This window comes from Loxodonta africana, chromosome 3 (genome assembly GCF_030014295.1).
Source record: "Loxodonta africana isolate mLoxAfr1 chromosome 3, mLoxAfr1.hap2, whole genome shotgun sequence".
Taxonomy (NCBI): Eukaryota; Metazoa; Chordata; class Mammalia; order Proboscidea; family Elephantidae; genus Loxodonta; species Loxodonta africana.
This window is the reverse complement of record NC_087344.1, coordinates 81,291,215-81,303,314: the sequence shown is the minus strand read 5'-3', so window position 1 is coordinate 81,303,314 and position 12,100 is coordinate 81,291,215. Positions and strand designations below refer to the sequence as shown.

The 12,100-nt window shown below is 52.2% G+C and overlaps 1 protein-coding gene across 7 annotated transcripts in view; it reads left to right on the top strand.

The window, feature by feature from the left end:
- ERI3 (ERI1 exoribonuclease family member 3) overlaps positions 1-12,100 on the top strand; it is a 137,170-nt gene that overhangs the window by 110,324 nt on the left and 14,746 nt on the right. For 5 of the 7 annotated variants that reach the window (XR_010321385.1, XM_064281868.1, XM_023554638.2 and 2 more), the window contains one exon: positions 1,003-1,135. Coding sequence is in view for 6 of the 7 variants with exons in the window: in XM_064281868.1 (XP_064137938.1) it covers positions 1,003-1,135 (133 nt within the window). In the remaining variant the exon portion in view is untranslated. The remainder of the gene's footprint in view (positions 1-1,002; positions 1,136-12,100) is intronic. The other 2 variants (XM_003415554.3, XM_023554640.2) reach the window with 1 other exon arrangement.

Sequence of the window (12,100 nt, the reverse complement as noted above, 5' to 3'; positions counted from 1 at the left end):
ATTCAGTCCCCATAGGGCCACTTAATTGTGTTCTAACCCATGTAAGTCTCTTCTTTCTGTGCCTCAGTTTCCTAATGTGTGACATCAGGTCAGTCACGCGGGGCCCATGACACTGCAAGGAAAGGTGCCATTGGTTTCCTGCCATGTGTCCCCTGCTCCCCCATGGAAGTTGCTGGCAGCCAGGTGGTGTGGGCAGGGTATAGAGGGGGGCAATGGAGTGCTGGGGGCCTGAACAGATCGATGCCCCCAGCACTTCCTTCCCCAACCCCAGGAAAACAATTAAGCTCAGATCGATGGGTGGCTGCTTTGAATATGCATAAGTGAGCACTTGACCTTCAGCAGGAGCATATGCTCCCTCACCACACACACGTACATACACACACGTACACTTCATGTGCTCCCCTCACAGTTGCTTGAGTCAACCAGATGACCTTACTCCCCTTCTCAGGTGAACCTCCACATGGCACTCAGAGCCTTTTGCAGCCAGGCCTGCGTCGGGGTCAAAAGCAGCGTGACCGTGGGCAGGTTGTTGGCTCTGGGCTTCAGTTTTCCCATCTGTGGAGTGAAGTCCGGATATGTTGGTCTCCAAGGTCCTTCCTGAGACTAGTCTCTGTGACCAGTAATACTGTAGGAAGGGGGCCAGCAGTATTAAGGGGCTCTGAAGGGGTGCAGGTTTAAGGAGAGGTACATGGCAAAGAGGGGATTCTGGTGGGAGAAGGGGTCCTGGTCAGGAGAATATTAGTAAATGGGTGCACTCTGGGGAAGAGCCCTGCTAGTGGTACCCATTGAGGCCTGGGGGACTGTGATGGGTAGAAGCCCACGTGAAAGGGGGCTCTGGAGAAGGAAGGGGCTTTCTGGTGGGGCCTGGTGAAAACGGAACCCAGTGAGGTGGCATGATGTGAGTAAGCCCTTGGTGAGAAGGTTTAGGGTGGGGACCCTGGTGAATGGGGATGGTTCTGGAGTCAGGGCCTCTTTTAATCACTCTTGTCTCCTGTCTTCCAGGCTTACAGCTTCGCCATGGGCTGCTGGCCCAAGAACGGACTTCTAGACATGAACAAGGGCCTCAGCCTGCAACACATAGGCCGGCCCCACAGCGGTATTGGTCAGTCCCTCCGCATATCCCCCTGGCAGCTCGGTCAGTCCCCTGCCTGCGTGCCCCAGCCCCCTGGCACACACAGGGGTTTAGTGGCTCATTCAGGGTCCCAGCTGGGCTCTCTCTATAGCTGGGGGGTAGGGATAGGGGAGAAATGAGGGGAGGGTGAGAAGGGAACACTGGAAAGGACCTCTCAAAACAACATTTAGGAGGAGGGTGATGCCCGGATTTTGGGTGGGTCATAGGTGGCCTTGGATTCAGGCCAGTATACCCCCATTCCTGGCTGTATCTCTAATGGGCAATGTCCTCAGAAGGTGGGCACATGTCAACTTACCCACCCCCCCATGGAGCTGGAGGAGGCTGTTTAATATTGTTTCAAATCTGTGGCCACTAAACTGGGCGATCAATGGGAGTTAAGGAGATGAATTATTTAAACCTCACCAGCTTTTAATTAGTCAGGGTCCTTCTGACCGATGGCTCCGTCCACAGGGTATTGACTCCCCCGCAGGAGCAGCAGCCTCCATTGAGCGGTGCCTGGTTTGGGAGGGGCTTCTGGGGGTACAAGGTGGGGGGTGCACCCTCAGGGAGATTTTCTACTTGGAAAAGGGCTGGAGTGGCTGTGATCCCAGACAATTGGTTGGGGAAGCATGGCTAGCTTTTGATATATCAGTATGGGTATGTGTCTGCCTGTGAGTATCCGTTTGTCTATGTGTGTGACACCTTTAGCTGTATGTCTCTGTGTGTCTAAGAGTATATACGTGTCCATGTATTTGTATATCTGTTTGAGGGCATGTCTGGGTGGGCCTAACAACTTTTGGGTATATATCTTTCTGAGAGTATGTGTTTGTATATATAAGCAACCATCAGCCTGTGTGTATCTGTCAGAAAGTGTATTTGTTTGTTTCTGTGCGCTTATTTTGTGTGCATGCACACATGTGTGCATATGAATGCTTTCAAGCCAGGTACATGACAGGCATAGAGAGGCTTAGTTCCAAGTGGGGAGGAGCTGGGATATTCCTGAGGGGTGTTATGACATTATCATAACCTGTGTACCTTTGGGGAGGTATGGATTTGGTGGGAGGCTGGAGAGATAACATTGGAAGGACCAGAGTTTCAAACCTGTCACCTGCTGCAGACTAACCTGTTCCACAGACATTTACTGGTATCTATAGGGTCACTATGAGTCGGAATTGACTCGACGGCAGTGGGGATTTTTTTTGGTTTTTTTTTTTAGTGGGTGCTTGACATGCTGAGTGGAAGTCTCTGTCCTCAGGGAGCTCACATCCTGGAGGAAGACAGGGACTGAAATAGGTGGTTGCCCCAGGGTACTAAGGGCTGAGATAGAAACCAGGGCTGCCCCAAGGGTAGTTTCCCCTGTCCTCAGTTGCCCATGTAGCTGCTGCTTCATTTACATCTCATTGACTTCTGAGGTGCCCCATATCATTCTTGCTGGGACATCCCCAGGCTCTCCTGGGGCTGAGGGTGGTGGGGGCAGGGAGGAGAAGCCACATTCAACAGGGCTGTGAGTTGGGGGTTCCCAGAGCAACTGCTATTCCATCCCATAGGAGCTATTACATACAATCTAAAAGAGACACCAAACTCAGCAAGGCGATCTGCTTGGGAGGTCAGGAGCGAGTATCCTGGAGATAGATAGTACTCGAATCAAAATCAGTGAAGGAAAGTTCAATGAGGTGCACTGTGTTAAAAGGGCTGGCATCGTGTCCAGCACACAGTGGGTGCTCAGGGAGCGCCCTCCTCTTTTGCTTTGTCTCATCAACTTGTCCCTGCCAACACCAGGGGCTCCTTAGGGCACTGGGGGTTCCTGGCACTTGGTGTTTATAGTCCTTGAATGAAGGGGGCTGCCCTGCCAGCTCCTAGCTGGCTCTGAGGTGTGGGTGAGGATGCTTGGAAAAGAGGGCATTAATTGGGCTCGGAGAGGTGGGGAGGGGAGGTGTGAGTTTTGAGCAGTGAGGTTAATGGCCCTCGCACCAAAGAGACAGCTTTAATGAGCTTCAGCTGGCGGTGCCCCGAGTTACTATGCGTGCTAAAAGGGTCGTGCTGTAAGAGTTTGATGTGGACTGTTTCCCAGCCCTGGGGTCAGAGGTCAGCTCCTGTCACTGGCCACTCAGGCTGGTCCGCAGTGACATGGTGCTAATTAACTGTGAGGAGCTGCCAGCCTGGAGTGGGGAGTGGTATGTGTATTGATGGGGGATAAGGGGGGCATGGAGTGATGATGGGCAAGGATTCTGCAGATGCCACAGCTTAGCCATCTCCAGGGTCTGTTTGGTTCTCTCACGATGCCATGGGCAGGTGGCACTGGTGCAGTGTGCAAGTCACTGATGAGTCTAGGCCCCAGCAATTGGACCATCCTCCTGAGCCTTTTTCTAAGGTATGTGTGGCAGGGGGAGCCTGTTGGGCCTACGTGGCAGGAACTCCTGATGAGTAGAGGTGTGACGGGGTGCTGAGAGAGCAAGGAGGCAGGCTTACTGGGAGGGCTGGGTTGACAGGGGTAGATACGTATTGGTAAAGAAGATAGACACCGTTCTCTGCCCCCACAGAGCTCATGGGTAGAATTGTCTGGGCAGGGTGATGGTTTGGCCCTGGAGACTGAGGGAGAGGTAGGATTCAAGAATGTGGCAAAGGAGAGTCCGGAGACAGTGGAGCTCTGGGCAGAAATGGGGGTGTCAGGGTGTCAAAGACAGTCAGCAGAGTCATCTTAGGGGAGAGGAACCTACATCCTGTGGTAGCGGATTTGGCCTTGGGAACCTGGTGACCAAGGTGCGCCAAAGACTCTGAGTTAGGGCAGCCTCAAAAGGGGACTGCTGAGTGCTGTATGGTCATTCCTTCATTTCAGCAAAGGCTCTACGACACCCACATTATTTCAGGGAACTTTAAATAAAAAAAAAAAATTTTTTTTTCATAATGATCTTTTTTATTTCAGTCTTTTGAAGACAGGTGTCATCATTCCCATTTTATAGATGAGGAAACTGAGGCTCAGTTAAGTGACTTGCTTTAGGTCATACAGCCAGTTGAGTTGAGTTTTGGAGTCTGGATTCAAACCCAGGTCCATCTGAGTGCAAAGCCTGGGTTCTTATCACTGTGCTGAACTGTGAAGCACCTTTAAGGTGCCGGGCTTTGTGCTTCTAACAGGCAACATGGAAGAAAACAGGCTCACTTCCCTCAGTGCTGTAGGAAGCATGCAGGCCTTGGCAAAGCTTCAATAACAACAGCTGAGAAAGGGAAGGGAGGCATTGCCACCCCTTCACCCTGCTGTAGTTACCCTCAGAGCCAGGATTCTACAACTGCTGGCTTCTGACGTCCTTCTGGCCTCAAAGTTCTTACTCTGTGATTTCAGTTTGCTCCCCACCTCTTGGCCTGGGAAAATCCTGCCTATCTTCAGGGGCCATCTGCTCTGAGAATAGTGCCTGACCCTCCCCGTGTGAGTGTATAGAATACACCTTTGGGCCCTGATTATAATTTTGCCTAGGGAAATGATCAGGCCCTACATACTTGGGCTGTCTAAGGGCAGAACCCAGGCCCTCCTTCCCTTCCTCCTCTTTGGAAATCTGCACAGGAAATGTCAGTAAAATCTCACCTATTGTTGAGACATGGAGGCCCCACAGACTGCTGGCTTCAGTTGGTTGGGAGAAAACTGGAACTTTCCCTGATGCCTGGCTGGGTGGTCCTGCACTGGGAGCTTAGCCCCTCTACTGAGGGACTGAGGAGAGACCTGCTGAGGGTCATAGTACAGGTGGGATGGCCAGAGACCAAGTGGACTCTCAGGAGCTTGTTGCCCAGCATGGTTTGGCAAGAGAGCTGGGCTGGCAGCTGGCAGGAGGTAGTAGGGTAGGGGCCAGACCTCCACAGAGGGTAGTAGTGGCCTGTGGTCCACCTGAAGGAGTAGGGTGTCTATCAAGAGTCCAGTCAGAGCGCATTAGTTTTGTGACATGGATCTCATTAGCGCCCGTGAGAGGTGTCACTGCAGGAGAATCGTCAGCTCAGGGAGATGCTTGTACCAAAAGGAAGAAAGGACAGTGACAGCCTTTTCTCTGCCGCCTCTGCCGCCACGCTCACTGGGCTGCCCGCGCTCCTCCTCGTGGAAGGGTGGGGGTGCTGGCTAATGAGCTCATCTACAGTACAGCTTTGCCTTTTCCTCCTTGAAGTTTCCCAGAGCCCTCTGAAGACCTCAGGCCCGGGATTAGCACACACCAAACGCCAGCCCCCCTCGTGCCCAGCAGGGAGTTCCTTCTGATCACCCTGATCCAGCTACCATAGACAAGGGAAGGGAGGTGATGCCAAGACAGGGCCACTGTGGCCTTGGGGGGGTGGTGAGGAGGGGGCTTGTATTCCTGGGAAGGCTCAAGCCCCTCTGCCTACCTTGGCAGTGACCATGTCCACTTCTCTGCAGTGGGCTCTTTCTTCCAAGAATTGCAATTTCTCCTCTCCTCCCCTTTCCCTAGGACATCTCCTGTCCCGGCAGTGGTAAACCTTCCTCCCAAGGCAGGGAAGAATGTGGGAACTCTGGCTTAGGGTTCAGCAGGTAACATTTAGATGTGATCTGATATGTGGCTTCCAGGCTTAGCTAGATGGCTTCAGAATCAGCAAGGGCCTAGTGTCTGGGCTTTGGGTAGCCCGAGGGCGGTAAAGTGTTGATATGAGGCCCCTGCAGACCTCGATATCCCTCTCCTCATCTGTCTCAGAGAGGCATCTTGCTTCCCCGCCCTGCCCTCAGCTTTGTCCATCCTCAGGGCTGGGAGGAAAGGAGTCGGCTTAGCTGCCTTATAATGAGCCCTGGTGGCACAGTGGTTAAAGAGCTCAACTGCCAACCAAAAGGTCGGTGGTGTTTGAACCCACCTGCCACTCCACAGAAGAAAGATGTGGCAGCCTGCTTCCATAAAGATGTACAGCTTTGGAAACCAATGAGGCAGTTCTACTCTGTCCTACGGGGTCACTAACACAGCTAAGAGTGTGTGGCTTTCCCAACACTACCTACTCCATCCAGTTCTTTCTGGTGTGGCCCAGAGAAAGTGAGGAACCAGGGGGATGGATGGCCACAAGAAAGGATTGCTCTTTGGGCATGGACAGGGACTTCACTGGCCTACCAGGATAATGCTAGTTAGTGCCCCCTGAGCTGGCCCCCTTGGAGTCCCAGGGGATAGCTGAGGAATTGGTTCATCTTCATAACATCCATAGATGGAAAAATGAGCAGATGAATGGATGAAGATTCTGGTGTATGTATGTGTTCTCTGTGTGTGATGCAGCAGGAAGTACAATCTTTGTTTCCCTATCTTCCTGGCCCCCAACCCTGGCCTGGCCTCCCCTTGTCTCTTTCTGTATCTCCTGTCAAACCATCGCAGACATAAATGACAAAGAAATCAGAAAGACAGATCAATGCTGGCCAAATTAGCACTTGCAGATAGACTGTGCAGGGATGTCAGCGCCCTGACCCCTGGTGATCTCGCAGCCTCTGCTGCTGATATTATGCAAATTGCATCCATCTGGCAGGACCTGCGTGCTGGCTGCTCCTACTCAGAGGAGTAATGGGCTGGGGGGTGGGCGGAAGTGTTGGAGCAAGAGTCGGTGGAGTGAGTTTGTGTGTGTGAGCATGTGTTTGAGGATATGCAAGGGCGTGCGGGTGCCCACCAAGCACTGGGCAGTGATTGAGTGATTGACAGGGCAGATAAGGGGCTGCATTGGATTCCTTTGGGCTGGGGGATTAGGAGCAGCCACAGATGGGAGATAACCAGACTTCATTTCAGTTTATTTTCTTCCTTATCCCCTCTCCCCACCTTCCCTCCCCGAAAAACACAATCTTTGTAGTTTGTGTTTTCATCAATATTTGCAAGTCATTACCACTGGTTTAAGGTGAGAGACAATGTCAGGGCTAGACCAGGCCAGCCCCTCCCCGCAAACCTCCTACCAGTCTGGTACCTTGAGAATTAATACCTAGAGCCGCCCTGACAGCCTTCACTCCAGTGGTGATCACAGCATCCCCTCTTCCCAGGCCCACAGTACTTATTATGGGAAGGTCCATACCTCATGGGCCAGCCCTACTGACCTGTCTCATCTGACCTAATGCCATCTGACATTACTTAAGCTGGCCCCTGCCCTTCCCGCCTGACGTCCTGCCCCCAGGTTTAGGCTCTAGCATAGGTGCTTTTGGCCTGGGATTAGCTGTGCCCTGGGAGCTGCTCTTCTTCTTTTACAGGGCTCTGGGCCCTTCTTCACAGCTCCACCCTTCCAAGACGTCATTAACCAGAGCCCATGCCCCAGTTAGGCAAAGTGAGGCCTGTGGTCTATGGAAAGAAGGAATTTGTTTGGCTCGGTCTGAATCCCCCATTAACACCAGTATCATTCTATCCACATTTACTGATGCCAGGTATAGTACAGAGGGCTTTAAGTATATTATTTCATTGAGCTTTCAAACCCTGTGAGGTAGGGGCTGTTAGCACTACTGTATGTGAAGAAACTGAAGCTCAAAAAGGATGTCATTCATACAAGCCTGCATAGCAAGAAAGTGGGAGAGCCAGAATTTAAACATAGATCTCCCCATGTCTAGGGTCTGAGCTCTTAACCACTGAGCTCTGCTGCTTCACCAGCCCCAGACACTCAACACCATCACCACGCCTAGATCCATTTAAGGGAACATCCTTGTACAGTAGGCAAATAAGTTCCTTCAGCTTCTGTCCTGTGAACACAGACTGTGACCCAGACCCATACCCCCTACCAGCCTAAGCTGGCCCTCAGGAGCTGTGTATCTGAGGCGATTGGCCTGTAATGAGAAGGACACACAGAGGACAGAACGCACCCAGCAACTGAGCCAGCCCAGGGATATGTCACAGCACGTGACATCCAGGCCCTGCAGCTCAAGGAGAGGGGCTGATGTAGCTCAGGCCAGCCAGCTGTGGAGACTGAGGGCATAGCTGTCCCAGGGGCCCCTCCAAAACTGGGTCCCTGCTGTACCCTCCCACCAGGCAGGGTTGGGAGCTGGGAATGCTGGGGACATGTCCGGGGACACGTGTGCAAGGGGAGCTTGTCCTAATGAGGAGAACATGGCTGCTAGTTAGGCGAGGGGCGGGCGAGGAGCCGCAGAGCTGATTGAAGGCAGGGCCAGGGGTCAGACAATTAGGCCCAGATCCGGCTTTTTGATGTGAGTTCTGAGGCCTCAAAGCCTCCCTTCAGCCCGCTCCCTCTGCTCCCTCCGCTCCCTCCTCTTTTCTTTCTTCTTCTGCCCAAAGGCAGGAAGGATGGAAACGCTTATACTCACTGTTACTATTATTAAACCCTGCAGCAGGCCAGGCAGACCCCAGGACTCCTGCCCACAGAGGGCACTGCAGGCCCCCAGGAAGCTCCTTGGACCCCAAAGAGGGCCTCTGGCTGGAGACCAAGGCCAGTCCTTAGGGCAGGGGTGAACTAAGCCCCAGGGCTAGACAACCTGTCTCTCTTGCTTCTGAGGTAGGGGAGTAAAGGAGCTGCCCCGCAGGGGTTTGGGCCCAGGGCTGCCAGGGCCCCATCCCGAGCCTGCTTTGACTATCAACTCCTGCAGCCGCTTAGTTCTTTTCTGTCCTGCTCTGGGCATGAATGCCCTCATTCACGCTCATACCTGGTCACACAAATAGTCACCTGCAGCAGTAACAGCAAAACCTTGCCCTGCAAAGTAAAGATACGTAGAGCCACACACAGCCCCATAGTACTGTCTTACAAATAGAGCTTCGCACAGCAAAGCACAGCTCCCTACTCACCCCCAGATATCACAGCCATATACCAACAGAGAGTTCCATGCTTTAGTCATACCCACAAGGGCCTGTCCGAATGCCCTGAGTCCCTCCTGTGGCAGGGCCCTGGGAGCTAAGCCCCCTGCCACAGTAGCTGGGTACTGCGGTTTGATCTTGTGTCGGGGTGAGTGGGTACCAGGGTCCTTCCAGTCCCGCATCCTAGGAAATAAGCCTAGAGAGCTGGTACTGAGAGTGAAAGAAAGCCAGATTGAGGGGGCAGTGGGGAGAGGGGAGGGTGGGAGCAGAGATAAATGTTAGCTCATTTCTTCCGTAATTAGTTACTCCCTCATCCCCGCGTTGTAATTGTGAACAAGCTGTAATGTTTAATTAGTCTGTAAATGAAACCCCAATTTCATAATGGCCTGGCTGACAGGGCTAAGTGAGCAGAGGAGGAGGTGGAGGGGAGGTAATAGGGAGGGCCTGTGGGTCGGGGAGGGAAGGCTTGTGGGATCACAGTTTTTTCTCCTCAGCTCCAGCCTGGCCCCTGGAGGGGGAGACTATGTGACTGGTCTAGCACTTGCACCCTTGCTTTTAATATCATCTCCACTGGTCCTTCTTGCCAAAGAAAGAGGGAAGGAACGGTCGCAAGGCATTCTTCTCCCTCCCTCTTTGCCCACCCTCAATTCTCTGGTTGGGATACCACTATCACAGCCTAACCAGATGGCTCCTGATTGGAGTAGTTGACTTGGGGGACCAGACCTTGTGACACTCAGCAAGGATAATGCTTCCTCCCTAGGTACCTTCCCTCCCTCCCCCGCAGCAAGCCATCCTACCAACAGGCCTTTGATTGGCACCTAGACTTCAAGATCTGGTCCTACACATCTAAAGGAGCCAGTGATTGGCCTAGGCCCCTCTCCCTCTGGTGCTACTGCTAAGCAGAATCCAGCATCTGTACTATGCTGACGGCCCAGCCCCAGACCTTATTCTTGGTGGGTATCATCACTGCATTAGGAGCCCTGGTGGTGCAGTGGTTAAACCACTTGGCTGATAACCAAAAGGTCAGCGGTTCAAGCCCACCAGCCACTCCGAGGGAGAAAGATGCGGCAGTCGGCTTCCGTAAAGATTTACAGCCTTGGAAACCCTATGGGGCAGTTGTACTTTGTCCCACAGGGTCGCTATGAGTCAGAATCGACTCAACAGCAGTGGGTTTTTTGTTTTTTGTTTTTTTATAAATCATCACTGCAGATTGTGATAAACTGGAGCTGCCGCAGGGGGGAGCCCCTGGCCCCACTGCGGCCTCATTGGTCTCTTCCTGTCTCCTCCACAACATCCTCACCGCCTGCACAAGCCCCTGCCCCGCCTGCCGCAGCCATAAATCTCAATTTACGAGGGTGGCTCTGGTGGGGGAAGGAGGCTGCACCGCTAATGACGGTTCCTCCGCTGGATTTTTCATGTTGCACAGTCATAAATTTTTAAGAACAGCATGGGCAGCACGTTAGCAAGTTATCGAGGCCGCCTCCGTGCTGGCTGCCTAGCTCCAAGGGAGCAGAGACTAGATAGGACAGAAGAGGTATTTGGGGCAGGGATGGGGCAGGGTAGCCAGACTAGTCTGAGATTGGACCCAGGCACATGGGCTAGAATGAGGCTTTGCAAGAGCTGAGTAGTGCTGCCAGAGCAGCTGGCAGCCAAGGACTGACACACGGGTGGGATCAGACATGTGGGCATATAGACCGTGGCGTTTGGGAGCAACTGATGGATGTCTGTTCTCTAAGTTTTGACACCATGATGTACGGGGAGCCTGGAGACATATGGATTTTCAAAGTGTCCACTTTGAATAGAGTTGCAAACCCTGACCATGTGCACAATGAGGCCTCTGCCCTGGCAGAGCTGCACTTGGGATATTTCATAAACCTGTTGCCTTTTAGGATAATTCTCAGAAGCTAGTTCCTAGACTCACCAAGAGATATCGCTGGGGATATGTCCACAAAGGAAGCCTGGAGCCAGCTGACCTCATTCTACTTCAGGCTCGTTACTTCCAGGTTATGTTGTCCTGGGAAGTCATTTCATTTTCACCATCCCGAACCTTTGTTTCTTCCTCTTTAAAATGGGGCGATGATGGCTCCTATGTCTCACGGTTACTATGAAGATGAAAGGAGGTAATATATTTGAAAGTACCGTGAAGCCTTGAGTACATGTTAGCTCATTTGTTTATTTAAATCTCTGGAAAGGTTTCTGATGGGAGTGTCTGGGAAGAATATCTTTGTGGGAGATGGTGGGGCATTCCAACAGTGTTTGCTGGGGTCTTCTGAGTGCCCAGTCAAGTGCTGGGGATTCAGATGTATCCTTGGAGACCTCCCAGTGAGGGAGGCTGGCATGTAAGTAGATGACTGCATTGCAGTGTTCTAAGTGCTAGCCATAGTGGTAGTGCAGGCTTCCCAAGGGTGAGGGCCAAGAGGAGGAGAAGATAGGTAGGAAAGGCTTCATAAAAGAATGTGACCCTACAGCTGGGTCTTGAAACATGGGTACAGCAGTCAGGCAGGGAAGTGTTATAGGCAGAGAGAACAGACAACATGAACAGAGGACAAAGGAAGTAGAAATGGCTCAGTAAGACAGAAGCACGGGGAGGAGGGTGAGGTTAGAGAGTGGCAGGGCCAGACTCTGTATGGTACTGTATGGTGCCCTGTGGGTGGAGCACAGGAATATGGGCTTTGTGGACCAACAGGTGGGGCCTCTCTGGCTTATAACTAACTGGATGCATATGGTATGTTTCCTCATGGCAGAAAATATTCAGGAGCAGCAGGTTTGGAATGTTGAGTTTGATGTGCCTTTGAGACATCTTAGTGGGAAGTATTGAGTTAGAAGTTGGATATATAGGTCTGGAGGTCAGAGAGGCCTGAGCAACAAGTTGGAATTTGAGTGCCTTCAGTGCATAGATGAATAGCTGTGTGAAGCCTTGGTATAGGTGCGAATACCCAGAAAGGAAGTCAGTGTGGAAAGACCGCTTAGGACAGAACCCTGAGGCACAGTATCACTAAAGAAACAGCAGAAGAGAAGTCAGTGAGAGTCAGAGACCAGGGAGAGTCAGAAAGAAGAGAGACTGACACTAGAGCCGAGATGGTAGAGGGTTTCAAGAAGGAGACGGAGTGGTCCATAAAGCTAAGAAGAGGTCTCTGGCAGGTCGCTACAGGGGAATTTCTCACAGAGCCATTCCTGTAGAGGGCTGGGTCTAAAGAGTCTGTGCAGAATGCAGGCAGCCTGCCAAAAATGGGGAACTGACAATGTGAGGAAAGTT